Below are 11,150 nucleotides of genomic sequence, written 5' to 3'. Positions count from 1 at the left end.
AATATAAGATCATGAAGATAGGGGCCTAGTCTGGCCCATCCCCAAGAGAATCTCTTCTTAAAACTTGCTCCAACCTTCACATGCCAGTTCTTAGAGGGACTGGGGCAGTATGAGATTATGGGCAGGTAGTGAGAAACTCAAGGGAAGGAATTGTTTCATTTGCATCTTAGAGATTTACCTTGCTATGGTAGAGAAAAGGAGTTCGAGTGTGATAATGGCTGAAGTTGGAAAAGCAGCTAAATAATGGCAGGCATACAGTCCTTTCAATCATCTCTTGGCTCCAGAATTCTTAAACATAAATTGGATTCCATTCTTCTGTAGCTTTCTCTTACATTCAGAAAAAAAGTATTAAAGTAGTAGGCACAGCACTCAAGACTCTGAACTCATTCTACCTTTCTAGTTTCCTCTTGCTGCCTCCTCCCTCCACATATTCTGACTTTAATTAGTAAGGACTTCCCAAAGAATGGCATGGCACGTGTATTTGCTTCTTTGCACTTATGAAGGCCACTTACCCTCTGAGTTTGCTATTGTTCCTGCTACAGTGCTACTTCATTCTCCCTGGCAGCACAGCAAAGTTCCTCAAGGCCAGAATGGTAACATCTTTGTCCATGCCCCTCTATAGAGTTAGTTACAGCTTTGCCCATTATTGGCACTTTGCAAACGCTGATTCAGTAGAACTGAAATATAACAGTACTTAGGGTTGCCTGCATTTGATATTTTACAGAAAGCATAAATAGAAAGATCAATCCATTTAATTACAGGAAAATAAAACATTTTTTGTGTGTGCACCAGTACTGGGGCTTGAACTCAGGACCTAGGTGCTGTCTCTGAGCTTTTTGTTCAAGGCCAGAGACCCACTTTTGGCTTTTTTTTTTTTTTTTTGGTAGTTAATTAGAGATAAAAGTCTCATGGACAGCCGGGCGCTGGTGGCTCATGCCTGTAATCCTAGCTACTCAGGAGGCTGAGATCTGAGGATCGTGGTTCAAAGCCAGCCCGGGCAGGAGAGACCGTGAGACTCTTATCTCCAATAAACCACCAGAAAACCGGAAGTGGCACTGTAGCTCAAGTGGTAGAGCGCTCGCCTTGAGCTGAAGAGCTGAGGGACAGCGCTCAGGCCCAGAGTTCAAGCCCCATGACCGACCAAAAAAAAGAAAAAGAGAAAAAAAAAAAAAGTCTCATGGACTTTTCTGCCTGGGCTAGCTTTGAACCACGATCCCCAGCTCTCAGGCTCCTGAGTGGCTAGGATTATAGGTGTGAGCCAATGACACCCAGAAGAAACATTTTTAAGGAGTCAGTAACAAAGCTAAAAGATGAACTGGGAAAATATACAGTATATACAAAGGAAAAAAGTAATTTCTTTAATATTCCAAGAAACTCCCAATTCATTCACACCAACAATCTATATGAGAAAAGGGGGCAAAGTTAATAAACAACTTGTTCCATTTTTTCACTCATCAGATTAGTGAAGATTAAAACATTGAAGTACCCAGTGAGACCAAGAGTATCAGGAAAGAAACAGGATTTATGGGAGTAAAAATTGGTATGTTTCTTCTTTGGAGAGACATTGATTTTCCATTACCTGTAAAATTTAAAGCACAGAAATCTTACAGACAAATCATGCAGGACAAAGATCCAGGTACAAAGAAGACTGTTACAACTTTGTTAACGGGATATCCATCCATAAGAGATTGATTGGATAATGGTATAGCAAACAATGGAAACAGCAGCCATCGACAGAGATGGGATAAATCTAATTACCACAGATAGACAGTAACCCCAAACAACTTCATTAAGAGAACAAAGAAAAGTACCATATGCCTCCTACTCTATGATGCTTCTGTGGCACAAAGCAAATGTATCCAGATATGCTTGTATATGCATGGGAACCTTGAAAACTCTTTTCAACAGTGACTGCTTCCAGAAAGACTTATTGCACAATGTCTGCCCTTTCTCATTGTTTGAGCCTGAACAATTTTCAATTTTCAAAGCCAGCATCTCCCCGAAACACACATTTGGGATTATTTACCACATACTAGATGCAGACAAGTCATTATAGGTATAACTTGCTTATGTCCCAGGAACTTAGAAATACAGCGATTCTCAAAAGGATTTTTACGTATGACAGTCCCAGGGCATCAGTGTCCCCATCTGGCTGAGAATCTGAATGAGATGCTTCCCACAAGTGAACATGAACATAGTGAAAATGACTCGTAGGTATTTTGCTACTTGGTAAGTTCATATAAGATCTTGCCTCACAACTAAATTCTCCCAGCAATCATTCACTCACATTCTGACACAAGTTACTTCTCTCAAAGCAGAATCTTGGAGAAATACAATTATTTAACAGTGATGATGAGGAAGACCTTTGGGACTCTGCCACCACCTAAAGGTGGGGCAATAAGATTGAACATAGATTAAAAGAACTCTACCTTAAAGTTATTATGGTAGTAAAGCAACTAACTAGAAATTAGAGAATTACTGAAGACAAATTTAGAATTGAGCAGCATTGAATGAAAATGCTGGGAGACAGCACCCAGGCCCCAAGTTCAAGCCACATTATAGCACAAAATAAAAATTATTTTTTAAAATATTATGGAAAATACATAGAAACCAAAGAGCTATGCCATCACTACAAAGCTACAGCACTCTACATTATGGCTCTGGCCTAAGGGTAGACATGTACAAATGACATGGAATGGGAAGTTCAGAGAAAAACATTCTCACATATAGAACTGATTTAAAACAAGGTGCTAATTCAATGGGAGGAAAGAACACTCTTTTTCAAGATTGCTGGGAAAATGGGTAGTCAGGTGTACAAAATGAAGTTGGACTCCTACCTCAGATTATCTGCAAAAATTAACTCAAAATGAATGGTTGACCTCATTTTCAAAGTAGATCCACAAAACTGTTACAGGAAAAGAGCTGTAAATACTCATTACCTTGGGTTAGGCAATGCCTTCATACATGACACCAGAAGCAAAAGGGAAATTTGTATTTCATTGGAGAGAAGTTAAAATTTTGTGAGTGTGTGTGTGTGTGTTTGCTAGTTCTGAGGCTTGAACTCAAGAAACTGAATGCTGAGCCTGAGCTTTTTTGCTCAAATCAAGCACTAATGACCAGCAAGGTTAATACTCTATGTATCTTCAACTTTACAGGTTAATGTTTCCCATTCACCAAAATTTTAAAAATTTGCTTCAAAGCACACCAAAAAGTGAAAATTCAACCTATAGAATGGGAGAAAATTCTTGCTAAGCATACATCCAGTATCTTTTATCTAGTATAAAGAACTGCTATAAGCCAGTAAAATGACCCAATTAAAATATGTGTCAGGGATCAGAACAGATATTTCCCCAAAGTTATGCAAATAGTTAATATACAAATGAAAAGATACCCAACCAAGTTTTTTAGCCACCAAAGAAATGGAAAGCAAAAACCACATGGAGAGAACAGTTAACATCCAGTAGAGTAACTATCAACTCAGTCATATACCAAATGTTGCGGATGTAGAGAAACTAGAACTCTCATACACTGCAGATGGGAATTGAACAGCACAGCCACACTAGAAAACATAATCAGATCCCCAAAAAGGTTAAATAGTCACAACACAACCCAGCAACTCAACTCTGAAGTATTCATCCAAGGATTCATGAATGCCCACACACAAGGCAGTAAGGCAGGCATTCATATCTGTGTCTGCTGTGCTTGGCAATAATACAATTTGTGGAAAATAAATTTAAAAATTCAGTCAAGACAAATAACTACAGGAAGAGTGCTGATCCTGGTATGTACACTCACAAAAGTGACACAAAAATGAAATATTTCTCACATAATCATTTCAGGATCCAATTTTAACTTATCCTTTGTTTTTTACTGTAATCAAGAGCATTTTAAAAATAATCCATTTTGGGCTGGGAATGTGGCTTAGTAGTAGAGTGCTTGCCTAGCATGCATGAAGCTTTGGGTTCAATCCCTGAGTACCACATAAACAGAAGAAGCCAGAAGTGGCACTGTGGCTCAAGTGGTAGAATGCTAGCCTTGAGGGAAAAACAGCTCAGGGACAGTGCCCAGGCCCTGAGTTCAAGCTCCAAGACTGGCAAATAGTAGTAGAAATAATAATAATCTTCACCATCATCCATTTTTATTCAAATGTAATTGCATCTAGCAAGGAAGATGATATGGTTAAAAAAACTTCTGAGCTAGATATTTTACTCCAATAATTCATTGTCTAGAGCCATTGAAACTATGCTCTTGATCCAGGTGATACAAAAGGATATAGTAACTTGTTTTCATTAGCTTTGTAGAACTCATTAAATTTTATTAAATACTGTATCTTATAAATGAAACAATTCAATTTGAAGTGGCAGTGAGTATAGGAGAACACTTACACAACACTTACACAAGCTACACTACAGCTCCCATAGAGTATTCTCATTGTTTTACATCATAAAGAAAAATTATGCTTTTCTCATTCCAGTGTAGCGTTTGCCTGACGAACCCCTGCTTCCTTCCTTGTCCATCTCATCCTGCAATTGAAATCCTATTTTTAAGAGTATTCACTACTATCACTCCAGGCAATTTCAGTCTCAGATTCTGTACCTAAGCCTCTCCTCAAAGATAGAACACTAGTTCTTTTTCTTTTTTTTTTTTGGGGGGGGGGGTCCGGTTGTGGGGCCTGAACTCTGGGCCTGGGCGCTGTCCTCAGCTCTTCAGCTCAAGGCTAGAGCTCTACCACTTGAGCCACAGCGCCACTTCCGGCTTTTTTCTTTTTGCTTATGTGGTACTGAGGAATCGAACCCAGGGCCTCAGGCATGCAAGGCAAGCGCTCTACCACTGAGCCACCTTTCCAGCTAGTTCTTTTTCATATATCTTAAAGAGAACTTCCCTTCACTCATTTTCCCCCAGGGAAAGTACTAATCTTACTTAGATAAGTGAGTGGAGGAAAGAAATTTTAGGGTAGAGCCTGGGTTTAAGGCTCACACACACACACATCTATCTGCAACTCACCTTCCCAGTCTTCTTTCCACGATACTTCCACCCACTTTAAATAGATACTTGAATTACTTTATTTTCTTAGAACCACTGCCTTTCTCCCAGTCCCATTAAGTCTTCATTTGTCCAGACCTCAATTTTCTTTCAAGACCTTCCCAGTCCTCCCTTACCTCTAGGAAGTAAAGCACTGTTGTAGCACTGAGAACAAACAAGGACTCTGGGCTAACACAGAACTTAAGATCCTTCTTAGAAGATTATGGCAATCATTTGTGGAAAATATTCATCAGTCCTAGTTAAATAAATATTTTTAATGTAAACAGTCAGTAAGGCATCTTTCCCATTGCTCCCAAAATTTCATCTCTTTCTGCTGCTGTAGGCATGGGTGGCTTCACTCCATTCTGTCTTCTATGAATCATGACAGAATTCTGTGTATAAACATAACAAACAAAGCAAAATTAGTCATTTATTAAATGCTAATCATTTGTCAATAATGCACTCTGCTTCCTCAAGAAAAACTGTGAAAGCCAAGTTAGACTAATCTGAACCTGAGACTCCAGATAACAATTTTCAAAGTATTAACACTTATAGAAGGATTGTTCACATAGAAATACATTAACAGTAACTGAGATAGAGACATCTGTTTATGCATGTGTGCATGCATACACATACATGCTATCACACAACTGTTAAGTGAAATCAACAGTCCATACAGCAAGTAGCTGGATTCTGTCAGTGCTTACGCAAACAGAAATTATATAGCAATGTCTTAAGAAAATGGGATTATTTTGCTTGCCATACATGACAATAGGAAAGGAGGCAGAAATGGCAGTCTAGTACGATGTGTCCTAGCAGGATAAGTTATACATTCTGTCCATCTTTAGGAAAACTAATTTATAACTAATTTAAAACTAATTTATAACACAGCTACTGTTTTAGGGCTGCAGATAGTTACCTATATTAAAATTGCTTTTTATACCCCAGAATAGGGTGAGAAAACAAAACAAGGGACTGAAATACCATAACTAAGAGGGTAATGTGAAGACTCCTGGTGGTCATCACTGGGACAAGATTGTCAGTCCACAAAGTTTACCAAACTAGGCTTACCCAGAATTTCCGGCAGTTTTTGTATCTCAAGAAGTAACTGGAACACCTTTCCTTGTCATAGTTATTCTCATCCATACATCTTGTAGAAGCATCAGATTCCTTAAAGATATCAAATGAGTGATCATTTAAAAGTTAGAACATGGTCTAAAAAATACCCCAAACAAAAACTGCTGAAGTTGTTTCCTCCCATTTTTGTTCATTTTATAATCAGTACACTAATAAAAACTGAATTATCTAGCCAACTACTTCAGAACCCATTCTGCTTGGGCATACATCTTTCTTTTTACAGTTTGGGCCAGTTTTCTAAATATCATGGAAGTTTGAACAAAAGTATTGGCTGTGATCATTTGATCCAAAAGCTGAAAATTAAATAATACAGTTAAAATAATTGCTGCACAGCTAGAATCAGAATCCTAGCTTACAATTCTTGATACTTGGGTAAGATCTTAACCAAAACAAAAGCCAGGACTGGAGGCATGCCTCAAGTGGTATAGCACTGGCCTTGAGCAAACAAAACAAAAAACACCTATGTGACAGCATGAGACTGAGTCCAAACCCCAGTACCTGCAACAACAACAAAAAAAGCCAGTCTCCTGACTCATAGTACAGTTCTGGTTTTTCCAAATTTTTGTTTTACTTGATGTTTGATCTTAATGATGATCTTGAGAGTCTAAGGAAATTGCTAAACGATTTACATCAAGGCAACTGAAATTAACATTCACTTCAATGCATTTTAAGCTTTATTATGCAAGTTAAGTACACTAAAATTAAGCAACTTTATAGTTACCACTCATGTTACTTCAAAACCAAAGTGCAACAACTCAGAGTTACCAGTTTAAAAAGGGGTAGATGCCATTTGGAAATTATACTTAAGCTATCTGACCTGGAAGTAGACTAAATGACAAATTTCAAAGTGAAAGCGATTGTGAGAGGCTGTTTTAGACAACCTCTTGCTTCACAAATCTAAGTGACATGCTACTTCAAGTTGTTAAAAAATGTTCTAATACAACAAATGTTCAATGAATATAATTTTCGTAATCTTAGGTATGAACTCAGGGTCTGTTCTAGCTAGGAAGGTATTCCCACTTGAACCACTCTGCTAGCCCTATGGATGTATGCATTAAAAAAAAATGCATACAGAATCAAGAACTACAATTTTTCACAGCAGTTGTATGATTCAAAGCCACAGTAAAGCATTGTAAGGCATACCATATTAGTACAAGTAAGAAGTTGTTATTTCACCAAAAGATTTATTTATAAGCTATCAGATAACCTTAATTTCAAAGCTAATTCTATTGTCAGTCCTTTTATATTCAGCCAGGCTGTCTGGAGAACACAAAGAAATACTATGAAAACCATAAATTCAATGGCAATTGAAAAATGTGCTACCTTCCAGCATTCTCTACTTCAACAAAAGATTTTCTTCAGTGTTACATATGCCTATTTTCCCATTAGCAATTAAATGCTGCATTTTTACAAATAAACAAAATTAAAGAAAAAAGACTTTGCTAGCCGTATTATGCACATTTAAATGCTCTAGTGAAATAAAATACAGTGACCAAGAATACTTTTTTGTACAGAAATAACTTTATTCAACAACTGCAGGAAACAGATGCCCACAAAATTAGATGGAAGCCTGGTTTGTTGTTGGGTTTTTTTTTTTTTTTGGAAGCTTGGTTTATTGTTGGTTTTTTGTTTTTTTATGGTTTTTTTTTTGGTCTTCTTCCTCTTCTTCTCTTTCCAACTTAATACTCAAGAAAATGAAAAGCAAACCTTCCTACCAGCAAGCAAGGATTTATGTCGGGATCTCTCAGTCGCTTTGTCACCAGGGGCATTCTACGTTTTCTTACTGAAGGTACAGAGAAAAAAGCAGTTAGGCAGGGAATGACAGAAAATAAATCTCATTAGACCCACCAATACTTGAAAATTGAATTTTGATATAATACTCATCTAGAGAGGAACTTCATTATCCCCTACTTGGAAATGAAAGACTTGGAGGGTGTGGCACATTGGCTCAAGTTTGTAACTGCAGCTACTTACAAGGCCATACGTAGTAGAATTGTGCAGCCCAAGCCAGTGATAGAGGAAAATGCAAAAAAATGTCTGGAGGCATGGCTCAAGTGAGAGTAACTGCCTAGCAATCTCGAGTCCTTGAGATCAAACCCCAGTACCAACAACAATAAAAACTCCGATGTGTTTCTCCTTTGTATTGATTGTCACAGTGCCAAAACAGGCCGTATTCAATGGGAGCTACTGAACTTATTTTTTCCTCACTTCTTAAATAACAAAACATACCAACGAAAATTAATAATGTACAAAGAAGGAAAGAACAATTTATTAGGAAGCCCGACTTTAACCAAAACATTCATCAACTAAAGTACCAGAGCAGTTACTCTGTAGCCACCCATAGGGCAGCCAATATACCAAAAAGCCAGATGGGTTTTCTTTTGTTTTAGATCACCAGTTCCCTAAGACCCAATTAATTATCAAATTATATATTCATGAAATAAGTATATCAACTATATTCCAGGACAATTACTCTCCAGTATGAAGCTCAACTAAAATTCATATTACTTTTATCATCAAAGAGATGTCACAGAACTAAAAGAAACATTTTAAAAACCAACAGTCATAATAGGCTATTTCAAAGTGATATTTTGTTTTTGTTTAAATATACTGGTATCCTCTAAAGATGAACCACTTATACTACTTTTGAAAGTTCTGAAATAAACTTAAGGACTTGATTTAGCCCAAATCATATTCTAGGTTAATCATTCGTCTTTCTAAAAATCAAAGGAGAATCCACCAAAATAATGTAATACATCCTACAAAACTCTGAACTAAAAAAAAAAAAAATGTACTATAGGGTATAACTATAGTTCAAACTTGGAATCCTAGCTATTCAGGAAGAGATCATGGTTCGAAGCTAGCCCAGTAGAAAAGTCTGGGAGACACCTATCTCCCATTTAACTAATAAAAAACCAGAGCAGAGAATGGTTCAAGGGGTAGAAACAGTCATAAGCAAGAAGCTGAGCTAAAGACCCTAAGTTCAAACCCCAGAAGAGAGGAACAGGCAACACACGCGCACACCCCCCCACACACACACACAACAAATTGGATGATATAAGGAGATAAACAGGATTTTTATACGAAGTGGGTTCACTTTTCCTTGTGCAAGATAGGACCACACAGAGGAAAAAAAAAAAACCTTCTCAAAAAAGGGACAGAAAAAAGTTTGGTTAAGCCAGGTGATGTAGTGCAGGACTGTAATCCAAACACTTGCAAAGCAGAAGCAGGAGGTACTCCAGTTCAACTCCAGCTTGAGCCACAGAGGGAGACCCTGTGGGGTTACAAGAGGGCAAAGAAGAACAGGGTTTGGTTATCCTTGGGATCCTTTAACTTCTAGTGATTACCAAATATCTTACGAGTTTCATTAAAACATGACCAAATCTAGCCAACAGAAATATCTTGACAAAAAAAAAAAAAAAAGGAAATCCAAAATGCTGTTCTATTAAACATAGAAGCTTCTTTGTCTCCACAAATTTTTTTTCTGTAGACTTGACTCTTTCGGGAATAACTCACAGCCTTCTCTTTCACATTTATCTTGCGATGTGATAACACAGAACTCTGCCTCTCTGTTCATACATTTTGAGTGGAAAAAGCTCGACAACAATCCGACACAGAATTTAAATAGCTTGCTTTACATCAAAGTATTCTACTCTGTATTTCCTTATCATCATCAAGTCTTCAAAAATGACATCCTGGTACCATCACCTACACTGGATCAGATTCACTGTTTGAGTTGATTCACATTGCATTTTCTTTTCCTTCCAGTGTCTCAGGAAAAGTTACTCTAAGTGTGGACTTCCGAATGTCACCTCCTTTGCCTGAATTCCTACGTAGTACCAGACACGAAGAGGAAATGGCAATTAACAGAGAGGAACTGGTCTGAAGAACAAGTTTGAGTGCTTGGCTAGAGAGGCCTTATCTGCTTTCTTTTTGAAGGTACTGCACTAAGCAAATGTTACAAGGTTCAACTACTTGCAAGAGGACTACCAGAAAGAAAGCCAAAGATTTGAGGGAAGGGCAGTAAAAAGCACACGACATCATCCTAGGAGCAAACTGATCGCCTGTGTAGCTCTGGATTTTTCGTACGGTTGTCCATGCCCCCCGACTCTGCAAGCAGTTTTGAAAGGAGAGGGGGAAGGGAAACGTTACTGAGAACACATCCAGGCATGCCTGAGGCTGGCTGGTCAGAGCCTAAGCAGGGTCTGCGACTCCTAAATGGAGCAACGAAACACACCAAGCTGTAAACCCCACTGTCTGGGTGCAGAGGCCAGGGGCAGGAAGTCAAGGGTGCGAACCAGAGGGGGCGGGGAGGTTAGAGCAGAGTCTGCAGAGCTGCCCATCGATGTCCAATCTGGACGACGGGCACAGGTGAGCACACCTGGCTTCGCTCAGCGACCAAGAGGAGCCGGGGGCTTCGGAGAATGAGGAAACCGGGGGAGGGGAGGGACGGGGGGGAGGGCAGGCCATCGCGCTCCAAAAGCTGGAGATGGAGGCGAATGCAAAGGGCTGGGGTGTCCGGGCCCGGCAGAGGTCACCTACTTCGGCCGGCCCCGGCCGAACGAGCAGACCTGGGTGGCCAGAGAAGGAGTCGCGGGAAGGAGCCCGAGCGGCGGCGAGGCCGGGCGGGAGCGGCCAGGGGCTGCAGAAGTGGATCCAGCCCCGCGGCCACCCAGGCGTGCCCCACTCTCCCCGCTTCCCTTCAGCCTACGCAGAGGGAGAGGCATAGGACCACTCACCTCGGGCCGCTGCCTCCCCAGAACCCAGGCCGTCTCCAGCTCCAAACACGTCAATGGCTCACGCAGCAGGACCTTAAGTAGTGCGCACCCCAACTTGCTGCCCCCGCTCCCCAGCGACAACTCGACCAATCGGCGCGCGGCGCCGTCAGACTGACAGACGCGCCAGACTCTGCGGGTCAGGGGCGGGCGGGTCTTGCCCCGCCCCTAGTTGGAGGGAGCAGGGCCGGGGCGGGAGGAGTGGGCGGGGTTGGC

The 11,150-nt window shown here is 40.0% G+C and overlaps 1 protein-coding gene across 2 annotated transcripts; it reads right to left on the bottom strand.

Annotated features, from left to right (window-relative positions):
• Positions 1-5,276: 5,276 nt before the first annotated feature.
• Chchd7 (coiled-coil-helix-coiled-coil-helix domain containing 7) lies at positions 5,277-10,987 on the bottom strand. 2 transcript variants are annotated; one of them, XM_069990754.1, is made up of 4 exons: positions 10,899-10,987; positions 7,875-7,942; positions 6,094-6,192; positions 5,277-5,414 (listed from the first exon to the last, which is right to left on the bottom strand). In XM_069990754.1, exons 2-4 carry the CDS (start codon positions 7,926-7,928, stop codon positions 5,310-5,312), a joined length of 258 nt encoding a protein of 85 aa, XP_069846855.1. In that variant the 5' UTR covers positions 7,929-7,942; positions 10,899-10,987; the 3' UTR covers positions 5,277-5,309. The 2 variants fall into 2 exon arrangements, with proteins under 2 accessions (XP_069846855.1, XP_069846856.1); XM_069990755.1 differs by lacking the exon at positions 10,899-10,987 and having other exon boundaries at positions 7,875-7,943.
• Positions 10,988-11,150: the final 163 nt, after the last annotated feature.

The sequence above is a fragment of the Dipodomys merriami genome, unplaced genomic scaffold (genome assembly GCF_024711535.1).
Source record: "Dipodomys merriami isolate MVZ:Mamm:240054 unplaced genomic scaffold, mDipMer1.0.p SCAF_4, whole genome shotgun sequence".
Lineage (NCBI taxonomy): Eukaryota > Metazoa > Chordata > Mammalia > Rodentia > Heteromyidae > Dipodomys > Dipodomys merriami.
Note: the sequence above shows the minus strand (reverse complement) of the source record. Positions and strands in the feature narration are given on the sequence as shown.